General features: G+C 53.9%; 9 protein-coding genes across 9 annotated transcripts; 4 read left to right on the forward strand and 5 right to left on the reverse strand.

The window, feature by feature from the left end:
- Positions 1–2,294: 2,294 nt before the first annotated feature.
- On the reverse strand, positions 2,295–2,836 carry CCM_04872 (uncharacterized protein; the record flags this gene model as incomplete). Its single annotated transcript, XM_006670018.1, has 3 exons — positions 2,295–2,388; positions 2,521–2,720; positions 2,825–2,836. The coding sequence occupies 3 exons, from the start codon at positions 2,834–2,836 to the stop codon at positions 2,295–2,297; spliced, it is 306 nt and encodes a 101-aa protein (XP_006670081.1).
- Positions 2,837–4,557: 1,721 nt separating this feature from the next.
- Positions 4,558–4,871, reverse strand: CCM_04873 (uncharacterized protein; the record flags this gene model as incomplete). Its single annotated transcript, XM_006670019.1, has 2 exons — positions 4,558–4,670; positions 4,715–4,871. 2 exons carry the CDS (start codon positions 4,869–4,871, stop codon positions 4,558–4,560), a joined length of 270 nt encoding a protein of 89 aa, XP_006670082.1.
- Positions 4,872–6,733: 1,862 nt separating this feature from the next.
- On the forward strand, positions 6,734–7,081 carry CCM_04874 (uncharacterized protein; the record flags this gene model as incomplete). Its single annotated transcript, XM_006670020.1, has 3 exons — positions 6,734–6,741; positions 6,881–6,935; positions 6,989–7,081. 3 exons carry the CDS (start codon positions 6,734–6,736, stop codon positions 7,079–7,081), a joined length of 156 nt encoding a protein of 51 aa, XP_006670083.1.
- A 35-nt stretch (positions 7,082–7,116) lies between these two features.
- Positions 7,117–10,733, reverse strand: CCM_04875 (uncharacterized protein; the record flags this gene model as incomplete). Its single annotated transcript, XM_006670021.1, has 11 exons — positions 7,117–7,233; positions 7,613–7,772; positions 7,994–8,135; positions 8,587–8,641; positions 8,697–8,750; positions 9,316–9,322; positions 9,366–9,448; positions 9,477–9,578; positions 9,812–9,841; positions 10,384–10,467; positions 10,605–10,733. The coding sequence occupies 11 exons, from the start codon at positions 10,731–10,733 to the stop codon at positions 7,117–7,119; spliced, it is 963 nt and encodes a 320-aa protein (XP_006670084.1).
- Positions 10,734–12,700: 1,967 nt separating this feature from the next.
- On the forward strand, positions 12,701–13,791 carry CCM_04876 (uncharacterized protein; the record flags this gene model as incomplete). Its single annotated transcript, XM_006670022.1, has 5 exons — positions 12,701–12,972; positions 13,063–13,285; positions 13,350–13,447; positions 13,498–13,710; positions 13,773–13,791. 5 exons carry the CDS (start codon positions 12,701–12,703, stop codon positions 13,789–13,791), a joined length of 825 nt encoding a protein of 274 aa, XP_006670085.1.
- Positions 13,792–14,624: 833 nt separating this feature from the next.
- On the reverse strand, positions 14,625–15,239 carry CCM_04877 (Ribonuclease P/MRP, subunit POP7; the record flags this gene model as incomplete). Its single annotated transcript, XM_006670023.1, has 2 exons — positions 14,625–15,088; positions 15,155–15,239. 2 exons carry the CDS (start codon positions 15,237–15,239, stop codon positions 14,625–14,627), a joined length of 549 nt encoding a protein of 182 aa, XP_006670086.1.
- A 629-nt stretch (positions 15,240–15,868) lies between these two features.
- Positions 15,869–17,120, forward strand: CCM_04878 (uncharacterized protein; the record flags this gene model as incomplete). The annotated part of the gene is made up of 3 exons (XM_006670024.1): positions 15,869–15,934; positions 15,997–16,233; positions 16,278–17,120. 3 exons carry the CDS (start codon positions 15,869–15,871, stop codon positions 17,118–17,120), a joined length of 1,146 nt encoding a protein of 381 aa, XP_006670087.1.
- Positions 17,121–17,455: 335 nt separating this feature from the next.
- On the reverse strand, positions 17,456–18,573 carry CCM_04879 (NIPSNAP family protein; the record flags this gene model as incomplete). The annotated part of the gene is made up of 2 exons (XM_006670025.1): positions 17,456–17,940; positions 17,991–18,573. The coding sequence occupies 2 exons, from the start codon at positions 18,571–18,573 to the stop codon at positions 17,456–17,458; spliced, it is 1,068 nt and encodes a 355-aa protein (XP_006670088.1).
- Positions 18,574–19,382: 809 nt separating this feature from the next.
- Positions 19,383–19,877, forward strand: CCM_04880 (ATPase, F0 complex, subunit J; the record flags this gene model as incomplete). Its single annotated transcript, XM_006670026.1, has 3 exons — positions 19,383–19,431; positions 19,539–19,757; positions 19,819–19,877. 3 exons carry the CDS (start codon positions 19,383–19,385, stop codon positions 19,875–19,877), a joined length of 327 nt encoding a protein of 108 aa, XP_006670089.1.
- Between the last annotated feature and the right edge of the window lie 1,170 nt (positions 19,878–21,047).

Raw genomic sequence — 21,047 nt, forward strand, 5'->3', positions numbered from 1 at the left:
GAAAATGTAGCGTACCGTTGCTCTTTTAGCTAAGCCAAACCAAACTCCAACCTCGGCGCACTGCATTTGTCTAGTGTTGCTTGTATGAGAAGAATATATGATGAACCTTCCATTATATATACATAGCTCCAGTGACAGAGCTACACCATGTTTTTCTTTGAAACGGGTCCTATATCGTGCCATTGAATTGGGATATCCATAAACGAATTGCAAGCCGCAGAATCTGACCGAGACCGATCAACGAAGTAAACTACACATACAGCATCGGGTAAGAATTCGCCAAGTAAAAAGGTGCTGCTGGCTTATGCGGAACCAGAAAAGTAGAGCATACTAGATTCTCTCCGTCATGAGAATGACCTTTGGAGGCTTACTGTTGGTAGAGCACCGAGTGAGTACCATGATTCTATCATCACATGGCGGGAAGTGCACATGGCCGAGTCTCGTTCCTGGGTCTTCGAGCCAGACAAGGAGTAGGTGTGCAACGATTCGAGCTACGGAGGCGGCTTTCTTCTCCCCCCATATCAATACCGACGACTTCAATCACCCCATCATTGTAGTGCCTGATATTGATAGTCCTTATGGATAGTACTCTTGTGGTGTGCGCCTCTAGCGTAACGCTGCACGACCATGCGGCGAGCTTCCGTTTCTCCTGTGCTGGGAAAGCGGTCGGGACGACAGTATTGCAAGCACTTGCGTGAGGGGAAATAGAGTTGCCGAGTTGTACACATGACAGCTCGCACAGCTTTCAGCTCGAAAGAAGGGGTTCATCTAATATTTCCACGACATGTGGTTGTGATAAAAGTGCCACTCAGGCACCTGATACTCGCGACCAACAGTACTGATGATGGTCTCCATGTCGTGGCCCAAAACCACTGGCTGAATAACAGCCAAATGAGACAATGCGCGTAAGAATCAACAGCGGAAGCCAAGCTCCGAGGAATACTGTATCTGGAGAAGACGTATCTGGCCTTGGGCAATGGGACCTGATGACGACGATAACCTGCCATGTTCCCTATAACAGCGATTTGTGTATCAACGTGCCGACAACAAGCCATTGAATCGCTTCTCCAAAAGATAAAAAAAAACCGCTAGAAGTCCTTTAAAAGGTTATTCACGCTCGCATTTTTCCACTACGAAAGAAAAATAGCTACCCATCCAGCCTAGTTGGCTGCCAGCCACCACATCGCCGCCTTACACCCGGCGATGGCGGGAATGCAACCACAACGTTTCAAAGTGAGGCAGCAGCGCTGCATAGAAGAACAAGGGTCTGAAGAAGCGCCCGGCATAAGCGATCGCCACATTGACCAACAAGATGTCGCATAAAAAGAGCGCAGGCGTCCGCGTAGCAAAACAGGCTTGACGAGACGCTAACTAGGGCTCATGAAACGCATAATGCGTACAACTCATCACGTCCGGGGCCGTCCATGCGATGCGTTGTTCCCCCTCAAAACAACTAAAACGGCCATCTATGCAAAGATGAAGTTGCAGAAATCGGATCCATAACAAGTGGCTGCGGAAATGGGCATGTTCTTTGTTGCCGTTTCCGTTCGAAACGACACGCGGGACCCGCCGACACGGTGCCTTGGCGATATCACGATTCTGCCCCAGACTGCCTTACCCTTTTGATTTCCAAAAATAAAGCCCATGACATTGAATTCGTTCCGCCGCCCGCTTTAAAAAGTGCAACTTGTGGTGTACGTAGGCCGAGTGTGGCTGAGGAGGCGCGGGTGTGTCTGCATTGACTGTTTGCGCAACGGCATTCGCAAAGGTCGAATCCCTATCCGATGGCGAGGGCGGGTTTCCGTTCCGTGCAAAAGCTCGATCTGCTGCGCTTTTCACACGATCGCCTGTGCGTGGGGAGATCAGGAATATTTCCAGCGTCAACGCACAAATCCACCATCGAGCCTCATTCCTATTCAGGAAGCTCCGTTGCATATTCCGTAACGGCTGAGGTCATTCAATAACTCGAAAAGCACCCATCCCCTACCATGTTTCGCACAATTTAGGACTGATGTCCAAACGGCCAATGTCGTGCAGCCACGGAGGATGAAGCTCCTAGTAGATTGAGCGTCGCCTCTTGGGAGCAACTCGTTTGCTTTTTCCCACGAGAATCAAGTTACTCTAGCTCAGCCATGTGTTGGTGGCGTCTTCTCCCCCATCTAGCCTTGTCATGCGGCTGGACTAGTCAACTAGGGTGCTTACTTTGGGCAAAGCTGGGCGAATCAAGCCACCGCAAAGAGCGGATTGTGAAAGCCAATATGTGGCAGCTGTGTGGATGTCGTTTACTCTGAGCCTCACATGGCCCAGCGGCTGAGAATTCGCATAGGCGACGGTAAAATCTGGGGAAGAAGCCAACGCAGCTGGCTGATATCAAGTACGCGCGCGGGGCTGTTAGCCTGGTTTCAACAAACATTGAAAGGAGCTGAACCGTTTCAGAGTTGATCACCCGCGGGTCACATTTGATGCAAGCTTGGTCACTGGCTTATGAGCTCTGTCCCCAAGGCTGCATTCGGCACATACAGATCTAGCAACCAAGAGCTGCCATCACGTCCATCATCAGCTTCGCAGAGCGATTCGAAACGAGGATCAAGCCTGGCACTGTCCTGTACCGCAGTCCAGATGCACATGTGCCGGCTTGTCCTCTGTAGGCTCCAAGACACGAGAGCCCGGCTGGGTTTCGTCTGCCAAAATGACAGCCTCGGGTCAGCATCTTGTTCGAACTTCAAATAAGATCCACAGCTTTACGGTGTCAAAAGCGGCGGCAGGCGAGAAGCAAAAAGAGAAGCTTGGCATTAGGCCTCGCCCTGTGTGCGAAAAAGGAAACGCCCGTGAGCATGATGTGTGGGATGTGGGAACACTGCTTTTTGCGACAAATACCAGTAAGCTGGCCAATAGCCGCCAAGTGAAGATGGGTAACGTTATCTCCAGAGTTGGCGACTGTACAAGCTCGGCCCATTCGCGAAAGAAGAAAAGGAAAAAAAGGACAAAATTCGCCAGCTGACAAGCTGTCATCGCGCCAGCTGCAGCTTCTGGGAATCGACTGCGATTCGCGATTGCTGCCAAGCATCGTCGGCCACAGTCCGGGGCCAGCTGAGGTAGAAACGGCGTGAAAATATTACTAGCCCGATTTTCAGCTGAGAACCTTGAAGATGGACCAAAGTTTGCCAAAAGGAACGCTGCGTATCAGCATACAGTGACGAAGCACGGTGCTGTGGTCGGACAATGCTGAAGTTTTGCACCCATAAGTTCCAGTGTTTGATACGTATTGAAGAATCGAGTGCATTGATAGCCACGACATTCAACTATTGAGTCTATGGCGAGAAATAATAAGCACTTGTGTCGTGATATAGATGAGGGGCTAGCGATACTGACTTACGTAGTGGTGAAGCCGTAGAGCTGTACATCAGCTCTTCAGGGCTATTTTACCAGTCAGACTTGAAACTGCCGCCAAATGAGGCCATCGAGCTGAGAATGAATCACTGTCAGACTAGTCACTTAGTCCAGGGATCATGGGTCAGAGAGAACGCCACAAAGCAATGGTTGACCCGTCTTATTCGCCAGGTAGCGAGCCTCGCCCATGGTGGTGACGTAAAGAATTTGCATTACATACTGTCTTGACGGAGAGCTCACCAGTGAGTAGAAATAACTACTCATTTGTAAAAAATATAGAATCTAAGTGCTTCGCCCGCAAGTTTCACAATACTGCTGCTGGGTGCCTTGGTGGGGGGAGTCAGCAGAGAGTAAAAGCTAGCCAACAGCCAAGACAGTTGCTAACCCGCCCGGAGTTTTCTCGTCCTTCAGTAGGGCGTTCGGATCATCGACAGGAAAATAATATCATGCTTTCGTATACCAAGATTAGTTAGAGCCTCGATGCTTGGTTGAAAGCGTTGAGGAGCGTCCTAACGGTGGACTAGGCTAGTTAGTCTGGCGGAAGGGGGCGTGTAGTTGTGGTAGAACGAATAAACCGAGGCGCTATAGGATGTTTAGCATCATTAGACTGGAGCTGAAAGTTAAAGAGGAGCTCGGAATTGCGAAGTTATTGCGGATGGGCGTCCGCGAATCAACGAGTAGACGTTCCGGTTCCCGAAGCTGATGATGGCGGGATGCCAGGATGAGACGTCGGCGAACAAGACAGTGCATAACAGTGGTGTTCTAGGGAGCGGTGTAATGTCACAAAGTGAACGGAGTAATAGAGGGAGCCACCGTGGACTAGCCTGCCATTGTTAATGTTGTGTGTTCAGCGGCGCTCACCAGCCGAAATTGAGAGCATAAGCTTGAGTGTGGATGGGCGATGATCGGAACCGGTATGAGTAGAACAGACGAGGGCAACGTAATCAGCGGCAGCAACTAGTGGCAGATGCTTCAACTCGCATGACATTGGGCAATGTGCGAAACGAGCAGCGGCGTAAATAGCGGTGATGAGTGATTAGGCTGATAGTTGGACCCTTGGACGGGTCGGATTACGGCGAAGGCAGCCGGTATCTTTTACCGAATCGGGACGCTTTGGTGTGGCGGGATCACTGATCATCATCTCTCGATGCCCTTGGGTGGGCGATGTCACACTGGAATGAAGGCCGTCGCAAATCCCGCATCTCGGGCGGGGTGGCTCAGATGGGAGAGGCTGACACGACTGAGTATGCAAAAAGCTTCTTCCACGTCGACGGGGGGCCCTACGCGAATGCCGTGAGCCAGACTCTTTGCGCGCACCGCTTACCGTTGTTGCTGACCTTGGTCGGTGAGGTGAGGGAGCGAACGCGGTTAGGGTTACTAGGGTCTCGTAAGCGTCCCGGCAATGCAGGCCGAGAACGCGCTGCATGAGGGTGAACAGAGCCGGTTGGCTCAAAGATGTGAATCCCGGTCCTCGATGGCATCTTGATCTTTGGTGCTTGCTTTTTGCGTTTGCTGCGCGGCGGCCTGGGGACTACAGTTGGCCCGGACCGATAGAGCTTACAGACGGCGGGGGAGGGGGCGTGTATTATCGACGATGGGTTATCGCAGGAGGTGTGATCGGGCTTGGAAGTGGTGGGTGCGAGGTGGCAAGACGGAGAAAGAAGTGACGGGCGGGCAGACAATGGTGATGTTGACGTTTGACGATGATGATATCATGGTGTTTGTGGACGAGATGTGTGCCAAGCGGAAGAAATGTCCACCGGAAGCTTTGTTGGTACAGCGAATGTACTGGTGGTGCATTAGGGCAGGGCAAAAGTTTGTGCCCGGAAACAGCGCTGAAACGCCCTCACTAAAACATTTTAGCGACCATGCTGTGGGAAGGGTTGTAGGGGTCTTTAGCGGAGGTCGTTCTGTTCCCAGGGCCGCCCGTCGACGTTGCATTCCTCACGGCTTGTTGGCAACCGAGTAAATCGGTCAACTCAAACAGCAATCCCCCAGTCCGATTCCCGCTATCGAGGTGGTATCCGGGCCGATTATTCCAAGGAAAAAAACTCAACCGTTGAATTTTTCTTACTTGTTCAAACAGATGGATCCGAGTCTCCCAGTCTTGCTGCCTTGCTTTGCCGCCATCTACACGCACACCCCCCCATCATCGGCCTCCGGAACCAACCAACACCTTGCTTGATGTACATGGCGACTTGAGATCTATGTATACATTCTCCATCTCCGACCTAGATTCCCCCCCCTTCTCCATCTTTCTTTTTCTGGTATTTTCTCGTCGTGGTTATGCTTGCCACCGCATCGTCGATTTTCCTCGCTCACCTCTTTCTTGCTTACCCAGAAGTGGAACCGCCACCCCCGGACATCGCATATCACTCGGCCGAGAGCTTGCCTCTTGTGGGCTACCAGTTCGGCGCAAGTTCTCCTTCGTCTTGCACACAAACTAGTGTAGCCAGCTTGTATTTCCTTTTTCCTCGTTATTTTCCCACTTCATTGCACTTTGCTTTTCTTTCTTCAGCTCTTGATAAGGCACGCCATTGCAGCAGCCGATTTCGTTTGGTAATGGCTTGGGTCATTGCACCCTGCTCGCCAATCTCCCTGCCCCTTCCGACATCGCATCATTCATCCACACTCGCTCGTACCTTCGGCCGCCGGCCCAACGGTGTCTTCATGACTGTATTTTTCACCCCTACTTCTTACATTGGCATCGGTGCATCGCTGCGGGACCGGGCAGTGTTATTCTCCGTGACTCTGAGTTTGACTAAAAAGCCTCCAAGAGGCGTCGTGAAAACCGGATCTCGATAAGCGCGAGACCCGGGCGACATGATCCAACCTCTGAGCGAAAGGCGAGAGCCACCTCTTCGCTCATGCCGTGACACTTCATCTCCATAGTATTGTCCCGTGTGGCTCAGGCGTGTCTCTCTTGGTGCTCTTTTCTTTTGACCTCACCGGGCATCGGCTGCTCCCGTCAGCTGGCATGGCTCCAGTTCCGGTGCACGGCCGTGAATTCGTATTACACTCTGAACTCAAGAATTTTATATTACTCTGTTTTAGAGCAGATTAATTACCGAAACTTCATCAGCGTGACCTTTGCCACTACCAGTATTTTCTCACCCGGTGAGCACAGTTTGTCAACATGCTATTACGTGGTCGCCTTACAACTTCTTCCGATTTTGGCCGAAACTAGCATCTCGCAGGGCAGTGAGCCTTACGTTCCCGTCGACTTATGCGCGTCCGATGCGGCTCAAATTAGTATACCCAGCTTAAGCGAATCCCGCTTCACAGACGACTGGCAGGTAGATGGCATGACTGCGCCGACTACCCACGAATAGAACAGTCAAACATGGACATGTAAATCCCATCAGCATAGATTCTCGTTTTGGCGATGGTGTTGACGCCTCATGTGCAATGCACATGACATTTGTCGCCGGGGAATGTCTTTTTAGCCAGGCTACAGTATCTGATGGACATGTGCAGTGCATATTAATAGCACCGCGTATTTCTGCAAGCTGCTCACCGTGCGGCATTGCCACATGAACGGCCGTGTACGAAAGTTTGATCATGGTAGGAATAAGAAACAGCCCCAAGTACGTCACAGTCCCGATTTCTGCTCAACTCATCTGTTGTACGGCTGAATATCTGCGTGAGCGAGCTCAGCGTTGGTGCCACCCCCCTTCCACACGCGCCATAGGCATCTCAACTCAGGACAACCCGCCGAGAGGGTAACTAGACTTGACCGAGATTCTGCCAGAAATCCTTTCGGGTGTATTTTTCCGTCGATTCGCTCGGCATAGCGGCAATCGACATGGGGCCCGTGAGTAGCACGAGCACTAAAGTATAAAGCTGTAAACACAAGACTAGAGCAGTCGGTCAGCGATACCCGCCGGGTGCGTAAGATCAGGGCGATTTCGGAGGTAGTTGAGAGCACGTTGATACACAACTTGCTGTTATGCAGGGGCTACTCTTGTGATGTGTCGCGCTATGTGTCGCGATATGTTGCGCGGGCATACTCAGTATGCACCTCAGCATCTCCGTGTCCCCTGCCAAAAAGCAATCCGACCTGGCTTTGGAGGGGGCGTGTGCGGCTTCAGCCTCGTATCAAGGCAGAGTTTATAGGCCAGGTGCCAGGCGAGGGCATGCGGGGTTTTTCAAAGATGGAAGCAAGAGACGAGAAGAGATAGCAAGGTGATAAGGGCAGCAAATTAATAAGAGAGCCACCCGCCCCCTTCTTCAACGGTCCAGTGACAATCACAAGACAGATTGCCCGCATCTTGGCAGGACGCGTGAGAAGGCGCCGATTATTCCCAACCCGGGCCACAAGAGAGGGGAACCCGGGCCTGCATATCTGCATGCACAGCCCACTCTCCGCGAGTGCAAGGAGGCTGCCATCCGTTGGATAATCGCGTGGTTTTGCGTTCCTCGAGATATGAAGCAACGGCAACGGCAGCTATCCGTAACTAGTTGGTTACCTTTTTTTGCGGGAGCGGGAGCGGGGGAAAGGTCATGAGGCAAGAGGGAAAGGACGGGTGTCGCTCTTTTGTCCCCGAAACAGGCAATGTTGTTTATCCCGTATCATGAATGTAGATCCGTAGCGTTTTCGTACATATGGCTGGTGTCTCGCTTCTGCCAGCAAAGGACAAGACCGTTGCGCTTGTTGCACGTTGGCTCCTCGGCCGGCCGAGAAGCAACAAACCTCGTTTCTTTTTTTGCTTTGGTGCAGCTTCCGAGCTGGAAGCTGCGAGGAGCTGAAAAGGCGAGCTGCATCTAGGTGTGCGGGCCAGCAGCCACTAGTATCAGCGGGAACATGGGGGGGAGCAGGAGCGGCTGAGAGACTAGTTTTGGGGGCACTGTAGTAAAGTTGTCGGGTCATTTCGTTGAAACAAAGATTCCTCCGCCAAAGGGTACGGATAGTTAGAGAAGTACTGATGGAAAAGGAGTTTGGCCGAGCCATCGTTGCTCCCATCACCGGGGTCCTTGCACCAGCTCCGGATACGGGAGCAGCCAACTCATGATCGGTGATATGTAGTTTCAGAGGAGTTCAAGATTGAGCAGGGACCAGCAAGAGACAGATTTTGGCTGTTCGCTGGGGCTGATCGAGGGTTACATTGGCCAAGGAGCCTAGAAGACGCCACCCCCGACAGGTGGTGCGCGTGTGTCTCGAGCTCCGGCGCACCCTGCCCTACGCGGAGCCCATACCAGTAACTCTGTACCCGTAATGGCTGGTAATGACGACCCTGCCATTGCTGGCCAACTGCAAATTGCGGAGCCCCTGGGGGATTTCACTTGCAGGCCTGTGTCGAACCAACCTGAGTTGAGGCAGTATCTCCGTCTCTGACGCTACCAACGGTGAAGCGGGACCCCTTTTTGGATCCTATTAGAGCCCTGTTTAATTCGTACAATCGTAATGCTCGTACGGTCGAGCTTAGCGAGGCAGAGACGGGGGCAACTTTGCCTAATCTTGTTGTTCAGCAGAGGTCCGGGTTAACAGGCGCGCGGGTCAGAGAGAGGGTGGACAAGGGGGGGCTGAAATGGACACGGACGTTGTTTTTTAAACTTGGGGTTCGGCTTGATGTAGGGCCGACGTCTAATAAATGAAATGCCCCGGAGCCGAATCTCAGAAAGCCGCGGGCGTTTTTGTCTCATCGTTTGCGATGTCGTGTTTCCTTGCACTGTTGTGTCACTGTCACTGTTTGAGGACAAAATTTGTAGTTACAGAGGGGGACAAGGTCAACGGCAGTCTGTAGTGCAAGGTGACAAATGCTCATTCCAGCCCAGTATTGAAATCAGGTTATATTATGATAACTTATGGATAGTTGCTGGCATCTGGCTCGCAACAGTTTGAGTCAGTGCCAAGACAAAGATGTGTGTGTGTCATGCTTTTGATTCCCAAACCTCGGTGGCTTGGTAAATTGTTCAACTACATACCAATGCACTGTTGAGTCAGCAAGTTCGACACCGCCGAGCCAGTTCATTACCCGATGCGCAGACTACCTAGGTATCGGAAGTGCGAGTAAGAAAGACCATCGTCCGACCCGCCCATGTCGCTTGTCCATCGGCCCTGTCCGGCTTGAGTACAAAGGATATACGGCGACAATGATCCACTCGCCGTCATGCTCGTTTGCGTTTGCGTATTGTCTTGGGTCGTACGTCGTCCCGACGCGGCAAAAGGTCAGGCCGACTAGGAAGTGCTATTAGCGGGAGCTTGGTCACATCCAACCATGATTGAAAAATTGGAATGCGAATGGGGGACAAGAAGATGCGCAGCATGTCACTGCATGAGACAAGGAGCAAAGTAAAAATAAGCTACGATGCAAGATCATCAGAGTCGCTCTCCGAGATGGGGTGGGGAGAAGGTTGGTACAGCAGGGTACAACACCTATTCCGAGATCTCTTTGCCTTGTAATTAAAGGTAGTCAGTAACGTCGACCACGGGGTGACCGCACGCAAACCCCTGACAACCGCACACGCTAAGGCGCCTATCCCTTCTAAGAAAGGCTAGCCTCGATACGCTCACACTATTGCCGGAAGATCATTATTCTAGGCGTCCTCTAGTAATTTCAAGTAGCTAATATCCTCTAACTAGCTCCTTAGTCTTAAGGGCGTGTTAGCCCTGCTAGCTAAATTAGCTAAAAGTTTCTAACGAATTAAAACACAGTGCATACGTGGATACCTTCTACGCCTTTCCTCTTTAATCTCTATACTATACCCCTTTTAGCTGTACGGTTGGCAGGGGTTTGCGTGCGGTCACCCCGTGGTCGACGTTAGCTGATTCCTCAGCCATGACCAAGCAGAGACAAACTAGACGCTGAAAAAAAAAAAAAAAAAAAAAAAAGAACCAGGCAAGGTCCCTCCCTCGTGGCAAACAACGACAATAGTTAGCTCGTCTCAGCCCGCCCCGGAGTTCTCGGGGGGGGCGTCGGGGCCAAAAAAAAGGCCACCCAATGGCAACATGACCCGACGGTGCCCCGACGGACTCCGGAAGGGTCAACGGACACCAACGCTAATTGTAAGAAAAACAGGGGAGCCAGTGGCAAGTTCCCCGACGGGCTGGTCGCGGCGGCCGCTGAGAATAACTAACTACATACCTAGTTCGTTACTAATTCTGAACTAGGACGTAGGACCAGGGCATGACTGGGACGGTTTCGAGGGGGGCCTTTGCAGTGCAGTCATCTATTCAACTCCTCTCCTGATCTTGCAGGAAAACAGGACATGACCTCCGATCTGGCATGGACGACCCAATGAATCATGCGGAGACACCAGAGCATTCTTGTCCAGCTTCCCGAGGGCCCTTGGTCGTAGATGGGTTGCGGTGAAGCCATGGGCCTTTGTCCCGCCGCCCACATCGTTCCACTCGTCGTTATTCCTTGGGCCATATAATCACCAGATGACGGCTACTTGAGGGCGTCTAGTCGGTCCCCATTGTTGGAGCCAAAACCACGCAACAAATCTTGCCTGATGTTCACGTTTTCGCCTCTTGCGTCTTTTCAGGGCTGGGTTTTGTTTGTTCAACTCTTTTTTTTTTAGCGCCCGTCAATGGGTTGGAAGTAGAAGCACGCTCTTTCCAACGTTGCTGCAAACGCCGCTGTTCAACCTGGAGACTATCTGATGGAACCTCCGTGTACCTTTTCTTTTCCTCTTGCAAACATTGGTTCGGAGATCGAGGCCGGATAACTAGTGTGCGTGTCTCGCAACGGAACCTGTACTCTGCACCACATGCTGCGACTTCCTTCTTTGGGCCATGTGGATGTGCAACGACATCTTCCCCCCCTTGAACCCTTGTCGGCTTTGATGCACCCCATTCCATCGTTTTGGACGCCATGGCCTAAAAGCCATGATACGTGTCGTCCGAGTGGACGGGTGGTGAGGCAAGCAGTAGGCCAAAAATCTCACCATGGTACAAGACATCAGTCCACTAGTCACCCAACCGGCTAACTAGGCAATCCACGCAAACGCCCAACATGGCAGCCAAACATGATACAGGAGGCACGGCAAAGCTACAAATAGCCTTCTTGGTTCATCTCTTATTCAACTGCCTCAGAAATTGCCGTCTTGTTGCTCTTCTGTTACCGAGACTGACTCGCCTTTATCCTAATCGCATTGCCGTCCGTCATATCTAATTTTGCTCCTGTATTTTTTTCCGCGGCACCTTGGCATTTCCCGCCATCACTATCCAGAACCCGAGAAAAGACGCGTCGACCAGTACGCTCGGGAAAAGGAACAGTCGACTTGTAGAAGTTGACTGTATAAGTCGACTGCTACATACAAGATTCATCGTTCTTGATTGTGGTCCCTTTGTTGGGCTGACTACTATTATTCCCTAATATATACAACCTGCACTGCAGACGCAGACAAGCAACACGCCCCCAGAACAAGTCCATGGCCACGCCCCCAGAGACCTCGAAGCTCACGCCCTCCCCCCTGGCTCCCTCTTGTACGCTTGTACCAGTATCAGTAGCCTTCTTCAGTGGAGCTGTGCTCACTCAGTGAAGCGCGAGTCCGGCCGCAACACCAGCTGGCCACAGGCTAGCACAGAGCCAAGAGACGAAAAAATTCCAGCGGTCTCGCCGGCTTTTGACACGCCGAAGTCCGCCCAGCGCCCACCCTTGGGCCCGCCTCCAGGGCCCAGCATACGCACACACTCACTCTAGTACTTGGCTAGTTGCTCTGTACGGAGTAACTACTTTCTCCCTCCTTCTCTTGACACGCCCAGCCCAGCCAGCCTTGAGCACCAGACACCAGACAAGACGTCAACAGACAGATCAACCAGACGCCCACCCCCCTCCCTTCCTCCCCTCCCCGGGAACTGCAAAGAGAAAAAGGCAAGCCCGGCAAGAGGGAACAGAGGCTCCGCTTTCCTCATTCACTCGTCGCCTCTTTCGTTTTACACAAAAGCGCCTGGATGCCCACGCACGACGGGCCAGCCGCAAACCACCAAGCCTGACTGCCTCCCTCTCCTCCTCCTTCCTTCAGCTCCAACCCTGCCCTTTTTGCAGCAGCCAACCAGCGAACATAGATTGACGATATATAACTACTTGATCTATCGCTCTTGGGGCATAGCATAAGAATAGCGACTGCCACACCACAAACGTCAACTGTCCAGGGAGCCTACTTATACCAACCCACTTCCCTCCGCTGTCACCGAACGGCGAAGAGGCGCCCACCTATATACAGTCCCCGACGCTGCGCCGCCGCCCCCCAAACCTACTTTACAAATTCAAACTCTTGCGACCGGCTCTCTTCTTCTATTCTTCTTGAGGAGCGCTCTCGTCTCGTCCTTTTTCCTGCATCACACATACCAAAACCGACTGTCATGGCGACCGATACGGACACCTCGTCGGTCCCTACACACTCCCAAGGCACCGACGCCCCTACGCCCGTCACAAACTCGGCCAACGACGGCACCAGCCGGCAAGGCGAGGATATTCTGAGTTTTGGCTGGGACGGCAGTGCCTGCATGCCCACCGCCTGTGCCGCCCGCATGCCGGTCCCATCGTCCTCGTCACACTCGACGTCCATGTCAGAGCACTGCCAGAAGAAGCGCAAACTCGACGACTGCTCGGAGCTAGATCCTCGACTCATGGGGTATGTTGCCGTATAGCTGGGACGACTTCACCCGGCCGTCCAGTCTGTTTGCTCCATTCTCTTCATTGTCACTAACATGGCCATCGACAGCATCTGTCCGACATCACGAAACATCGAGGAGCTCGCCAAACGCGAGCTCGACCATTTCCCCAGTCCCGACCTGCTCTTTCCTATGCCCGCCCTCGAGTTCGACTTTCGCATCGCCGTCTCCCTGAACCCCGAGCTGTCGCGCTCCGAAAATAGAGTCCACAAGGAAATCATCACCGTGACCAGCGGTAAATGGTCGGGGACCTTTGGCAACGGTCGCGTTTTGGTAGGTTGCGAATTCATATTTCCCTTTCCATGCGTACATGGCAACTAACACGAAACAATCACAGGCTGGCGGCTATGACCTAGGCCAGGCCCGTGGCTTCCGTCCAATCCGTATTGTCGAAGGCGCCTTTGTCCTCCAAACTGATGAAGCAGCTCCTGCGGTGTAAGTTATGCCTCGAGTCGCTGCCCGCTCCCGTCGCTAATTCATCTTAGTTTTGAAATGCGCACCCGCGGCTCTCTCTCCGGTCCCTGCAACGTCCTCGACGTCCTCCTGAGCCCCCGAAAGGACAAGGATATTGATCCTCGCCAATATAGCTTCCGCATGTTCTGCACAGTCAAGGCGGCCGACAAGCGTTATGCTGAGCTCGTCAACTGCGGTCTATGGGTTGCTAGCGGCGTATGGAAAGGCGATGAGCTCATTATTGAGTACGTTATCTTCTTCGGCGTCTTGAGATTATCTCCAAAATTCCCAGCTAACTGTTATGCAGTGCCTTTCGTGTCACGTAAATCCTTTATCCCCTCTCCTCCAAATCCCCCTCTTTTTTCGACCCCCATCACCGTCCGGCGTTTTGGCATCTCGAGACACGCCTAGTGTTTCGATGACTTGGTTTCTCACTTTATCGTTGCCATCTATCTTTGTATGGTAATATGTAATGGTTTTGCTCACGGGCTCGGAGTTTTTGGACGCATGGTCACATTTGCATATCGGCGCCCTGGAAAGGCTTCACGGACAACAAGAATCATTGGTCCGAAGTTTTTGTTTATTTTTTTGTTTTCCCACCCATTTCTTGGACATTCGAGTATTTTTCCTCATCAGCGATACCATGTAGAAATAACGCCCGCAATATCACGGCACATCAAATATATCCAATCCGCGCTTTGTGACTATCATCTTATCTTTTCTAGCGGGGTCCATCCAATATTTGCATAGTGCATCTCATCAAGGCCCGCTGCGGCGATATCACTCGCAGTCCGAAAAAATCTTGGATTGGTAATTGCGACCGGAATGGTCTATGAGTGCTCGCAAAAGTCCGAAAAGCCAAGGTGGTGGGGTATCGGTGATATTTCCAGAAATTGGAAACGCCGCAGCATGAAGCTCCGTGGGCTCCGGGTGTTCCGCTTCTGCCAAGCGCAGCCTCCCAGGGAGCGCCGCTTGCTAACCTTTACTCCGCCGCCCACGAAAGCGAAGGCGTTTTTGTTTGCGGAGAACCTGCCACAAAACTAAACATTTGCGAGGCGTTGGCTAGTCCTGAACCCTGGCACGCCCTTTTGGTTGGACGTTCCGGTCAAGAACTCTCTTCCATAATACTAGTCCCGACGATGCAGGGCCGGGCGCGGTGTCACTTGTAGCTGACGACCACTTCGAGGCAGCTCAACCTCCGAAGCCGGCTGCTCTCCTCCTCCTGGTCGTCCTGCTCCGCCGGGGCCACGTCGTCGACCGTCGCCACGGTGCGGGTCCTGACGGCGACGGCGCAGTCGGGCTGCTGCTCGAACCAGCTCGCGAGGGCGAGCGTCTTCTCGACGGCCCGGCCGGTGCCCACGAGCGTGACGGTCGCCTCGCCGCCGCCGGCGCGCCCCTGCTGCTGCTCCACGTCGCGCTTCAGGCCCTCGATGCGCGCGTGCAGCGACGCGTGCTTGCGCGCGGCCGGCGCCCGCCCGTCCGCCTTGAGAGACCGCGTTAGCTGCTTGCGCACGCGCTTCACGGCGGACATGAACGGCGTGCTCGACGACACGTAGATGAGGCGGTCCTTGGACGACGCGGGCAAGGGCCGTCGGATGAGCGGCCGCTTGCGCAGCGTGGAACCTGGCAAGATTTTTCGTCAGCGGCGGCTTCAAGGGGCATGACGGGTTGGGGAGAGAGGAAAGATACCTTGCGGGATGGGATCCAACTTTGTGGCAGAGCCGATGGTTCTCGTCTGTCGCACAGGCGCTGCCTTTTCATCCTGGTTTGCCATGGATGGCTGATATGTGCTCTAGGCTGCAATTTGGCAGCCTACGTGCCTTGATGCTAGCGGTTCAGGCAGCTGTGGAAGCAAAAGCGCCCTTGTGGCTGTTTCTCGGCTTGTTGAATGGCGTGGCGTTGACAGTGAAAATGGTCGCAAGATAATGTGAGTGGTAGAGAGATGGCTCAAGAGGGTGGAAAACGTCAGACATTCAAAAGCTTTGGCGATGTCTGAAAGTTGAAGCGCCTGGATCCACTGCGGCGCAAGTACAAGTGACCTGTAAAGACATGGACCAAAGATATGGATGCCTTGCACGCACGCATTCGTATTTCAAGTCTAGAAATGACTATCCCAAACTCTTCATTAATAGAATAACAAAACATTGTGATCATAAGTCTTATCATCTTCATTTTGCTGGTTTGTTGCACCTACTTGTGCAGCTCCTGACCCCACGTCACCTGGCCCACCTCCCAACTATCATCTGTCGCAAGACTCTCTCTCCCGCATCAACAAGCTTCCTCGTCCGCCTTTGCTCCCGCCACGCCAGCGACAAGGGAAATGGCTGCCTGCGCAGCGCTTCAGCCGCCACCTTAGCCCACCACTTTTTGGTTTCTCTCTCCTTTCCCCCCCTCCCGACAACCATGTCTCTGGCCATCTGGCCACCTGTCTCCCCGGAGGAGCGCAAGCTCAAAGAGGCCGAGGGCTTGGTGCGTGGTTCTTCTTCTTCTCTCCCCGTTTTGGGCGGGCTGTCTGCTCGCCTTCTTCTCAGTTTCCAATCACACGCAAATCTCCTATTCCCATCATGCTAATCCGTATTCAGAAAAATGAACTCGCCTGGATAACGGCCGAGAGTCTCGACGTCTGCCGCGACCTCAAGCACGGCCTGGAGGACTGCTATGCGCTGCTCGCGCCCATTGACCCGGGCAGCACGCTTGTGATGAGCACGCCGCGCAACGAAAAGGTCAAGGGCACAATCACCCGCGTGGGAACCCGACTAGTCAAGGGTGTACGTTGCTACCCCCTCTGTAAAGGACAAGATGGTGTTACCAGAAGCCAATCGCTAATCTCAACTACCCGCGGCAGACTTTGAACCTTCAACTACGAACTACAACCACCACGTTCCTCACCATCGCTCCCCAGCAGCCCATCTACATACCCGCCCTCGAAGTGCTCAACACGCACCTCACCCAGGCCGTCAACCTCCTCGACGTCACGCTCAGCCAGCAGCCGCCCGACGCCGCCACGCTCGCCTCCTCGCTCGCCCTCCTCTCCGAGTCGCTCGATGAGGCCACGGCGCTCCTCAAGGGCCGACCCCTCACCGAGAACGATCCGACATGGCAGACGAGCTCCTGCCCCGCGCAGCACTTTACCGCGGCCGCCAGTAGCGTCGGCGGTGGGAACGGCGGCGGCTCGGGCGGCGTCGGCGCGTTTGCAGCCAGTTTTGCGACAGCGGGCGGTAACAACGTCAACAACCCCATCAGCTTCCACATTGGCATACAGGAGAGCTGCATCGTGCTCTGGCTGCGCGTGCTGGAGCCGGCGAACGCGCCGGTGCATTTTGGCGTCAAGCTGGGCCTCGCGATCGGCACGATGCGCCGCCTGGAGCACGACGAGATGGATACCGCCTTCAACTACAACCCGTCTGGCGATGGCTCGACGCTGGGCCATAAAAAGGGCAACGGCGGCGGCGGCAGTGGTCTGGTCCTGTCTAGGAAGCGTGGTGAAAAGGGCCAAGCAGCTACCGAAGAGGTGCATGTTCGAGAAAAAGTTCGCGTCGTCAGTGCCGACCCTTCGTTGATTTCCCTCTTCTCCAAGCTTGGCTTCCTCAACCATGTTCTGGGGCAAACACGCCGCAACCTGGCTGCGGTGCTCGGTAGCTTTCCACAAGACTAGTAGCAAAGTAATAGGCAACATTCATATAATAAACAATGCAACTATTATAGCAAGAAATGAAAGGGGGCCTCTAAAACGTGAATATGCTATTGATCCAGTGTTGCTAATAAACCACATGTGAAATGGCTGTTATACAGATTCGTTCTCCCTCGCCAGAAGCCAATACGAAAACATGACCAAACGCAGCAAATCCTGTCTCCAGCCCAGTTGTGGCTCTCTGATGAAAATGTTCGACTTGATTCTTTGACAAAGGAAAATAAGTGCCTTGGCGGCAAACAGGTCGCTTCATCCATATACAAGCCACAGATGGAAACGTCAAAATGCGAAGGGTGCAATTAGGCCACGGGAGACCATGGCATGGGGATCAGAATACGAGACTGCATGTTCTGGATCAAAGGCACAGTCTTGTGCACAGTGTCGCTCCAGCCTTCAACAGACCAGCTCTTCTCTCGGCGGGCACGGCGCTCCTCCAAGTTGGCAAACTGCCAGAGGTGATGGACAGTGTTCAGGTCGCCAATCTGGACGAACCAGGCGCCAACACCCTCCATGACCTCGCGCCGGGCCTTGAGGCCGCGTCTCCAGTGAGTCTCCCACTCAAGTAGGTTGCCAGGATGAAGCGTGTAGGATCGGAGCTCAAAGACACCACCGAGTTGCCTGGGAGGGGTCGTCGGCCAGAAGGAGAACTCCTGCATCAGGTCAATCTTCTTAGAGTCGATGAGCTTGTGAAGCTTTGCGTTGTTCTCGGCGAATTCGGGGTGGTTGCAAATGGAATGGCGAGACTGGTGGTAGCCCTCATACTTCTGATACTCCCAAATGTGGACTGTAAAGTCGTTAGCTGCAGATGCTTCATGTTCTCCAGAATCAACGTACTGAATGTGTCACAATCGCCAACCTCTGTCCTCCAACTTCCTACGAGGTGAACCTTATTCTCGGGTCTGTTGGCAATGGTGGGATACCAGTTGCCAACGAGATCAACGTACTCGTCAACCTTGTCAGGCTTGACGCGGTGGAAGACTATAGAGTGGACGTATTTGCCACGGGCGAGGACCTGGCTGAAGCTGGCCTCGAGCTGCGCCTCCATCTCACGGCCTTCTTTGGTGCCGTAGATGAGGTTAGACAGCGGCCCCGACTTCTTATCGGGCGTGGCGCTCGAAGCGGCGGCGGCGGCTCCTACAGAGGTCTTGGGTGAGCTGTCTGCGGACGGGGCAGACTCCTGGGGATGTTTATGGGCATCAAACGCACGAGCTCCTTGTTCTTTCTGTGCCTGGGCTAGCTTCTGTCGGAATGTCTTTTGCTTGTCGTGAAATGCCTCGACGGAGGACTTGGCCGGGTCAATGTCGCCCATGCTGGGCGTCTTGGACTGCATCGCAGTCGTCGCGCTCATCGCTCGGACGCCAGAGCGCGCGACAGCAGCTGCTGCCAGCGCTGGGCGAGAGAGCCGACCGGGAAGCATGGTTTGCGGGCGATTTGTCGAGAGGTGAAACCCGTACGAGAATCACTGCACAACAAACGGACAACGGCGGACTCGGCGGAGCGTTCGGTGAATAACGGGCGGCTGGATCTAGCGCGTCTTATAAATCGAAGCAACGACGAGACGAGTCGGACAGAAGCGGAGTAGAGAGAGAGAGAGACAAGCGCGAGACAACAAGCGAGGCAGAGCACAGAGAAGCTAGGAAGGAGCCGTGGTTTACCAGCCGGGGCAGAGGTAGGGTTGTCCCTGCTAGTGATTGGGCGTAGCAGAGGAGGAGGTTGCAGTCGATATTGGCAGTCACCCCGCACTTTTTATTGCAGAAGTAGCGGGCGAGTCGTGCAGGTTTGAGGTGGTGGCGTGGCAGATGGTGCGGTAATGGCTGCCTTCTTATTGCTTGGGAGAGAGTCGGAGCTTGCAGCGAGCAAGGTACGGTGGTATTACTACTGCTATGACTACTAGTCTGATGCCTCCGCATTCTGGGTGGAGCCTACTTCTCCTCGTTGAGCTGCCTGGCTGGCCAATCATGCTCCCCTAAGATATCCACCCTAGAAGACAAACTCTCACGTGAGCTGACGGACTTGCTGTTGGGAAGTTGATCGGCCGGAGAAACACGTAGCGCCGACTTCCGAAGCTTCTCCGTGCCTCAGGCTCCACCTTCTGATTCGACGAGCCGCCAGCAGGCTTGCACGGAGCTTTGCTAGGCAGACGAAAAAGGCTCGTTCCATCTCAACCGCCATAACAACCACTCAATTCTTCCCCGTCCGCCGCAGAATACATTCACAACCGCCATCATGTCTTGGCTCGGCGTCGCTCCCCTGAAGAAGTTCCCGGCTCCTTTCCGTACGTCAATGCCGCTCCGTCACGCGCGCCGCCCACCACCGCCTGAAAAGCGCCCCCCCGAACGATCCCGAGATCTTATGCTAATTGCCCTTCCAACCACAGTGAAGCCCTACTGGCCTTTCTTCGTTGCCGGTACGTAATGCGAAAATGCGATCCCGAAATCGACAGCAATTTCCATCGCAACCTCGCGATTCAATGGCGAAAATACGAGATTCGAATGCGGCTCGGGAACTCTGCCGCGTCCTCGAAGCGAGAAATGCTAACACGACTTGCAGGTGCTGTCATTGCCTATGGCGCCAACTCTGCTCAGAACGCCATGATGGCCTGTACGTTGCCTTGACACTGGACTGTATTGGACGCCGAAACCCAAATACTGACTTATCCCAGCCGACGAGTGGAAGAACGACCCCCGCAACCCCAACGCTAAGACTGCTGGCGGCCACTAAACATATCGTGAACGGAGAGGAGGAAAGGAGCAGTAACGGGGTGACGAGCATACCAACCGGATGCAGTGAATGCAACCACAACCAAACCGTCTGATTGTACCATAGACTCGAATATCGGGCATAATAGACCCTTTGTACTCGACCCTGAACGACCGCGTGACTACCATTGCCTTTGATTGTCTGAAAAACCGTGGCGAAAGTTGATGGGGTACTGGATTCGGCGACTTGGTCACTGCATTGCTTGAGGGCTACTTTTCTGTCCGACCTTTCTTGGGGATGGCACGGTCTGATAGAGTGGGAGGATTAGAAGGGGGCGTGCTGCCGGAACGGGCTTTTGTCGACATGAATCTTCTAAATGACTTCAATCTGCAAGTTGCAATTTAATATCTAGACTGCTACCAATTCTTACTCTCCCGGTGCTGTTCTACGTCGTCCGAATCAGGTTAACGGACACGGCGTATGACGCTGCTCGCCGGAAACCCACCCAGACACTAAGTCGCAACTACACTTCACCACAGGCTGAGCGTCGACATCTCACTCCAACAACTCATACGCCGTCTCGCCCAGCTATCGCGCGATTACACATCCTGTGTCGTCTTGTCCGTCTTTCTAGTCAAAACATCCCCCGTCGTTCATGATCTGTGCTTTTCGTCCGCTCCTTTCCCGCAAATTCCACCCCACGGCTCTACGAACCTCTTATCCGTCATCAAGCCTCACCATCCGCGCCATGTCTGCCAGCACCAACGGTGCCGCAGCACCGCCAAAGCGCAGCCCACCTGAGAAGAAGCCCGTCAAGATCCTCATGATTCACGGTCCGCCGCCCCGAACCCCCAACCCGCATCTCTCTGCCAGCTGACCAAACCTAGGCTTCACACAAAACGGGACTCTCTTCCGCGCCAAGACGCGCGCCCTAGAAAAGGCTCTCACCAAGCTCCTGGCGCCCGTGTCGCTCGAGCCGCAGCTTCTGTACCCGACGGGGCCGATCCGGCTCCGGGCGAGCGACATGCCCTTTTACGAGCCGCCGGCCGGCGGCGAGCCCGACTACGAGCCCGAGACGTGGGCGTGGTGGCGGCGCAACGACGCCACGGGGCGGTACGCCGGCATCGCGCAGGGCATGGTGACGCTGGCCGGCGCCATCCGCGAGGCCGGCGGCGTCGACGGCGTCGTCGG

Source organism: Cordyceps militaris (assembly GCF_000225605.1).
Source record: "Cordyceps militaris CM01 unplaced genomic scaffold CCM_S00003, whole genome shotgun sequence".
Lineage (NCBI taxonomy): Eukaryota > Fungi > Ascomycota > Sordariomycetes > Hypocreales > Cordycipitaceae > Cordyceps > Cordyceps militaris.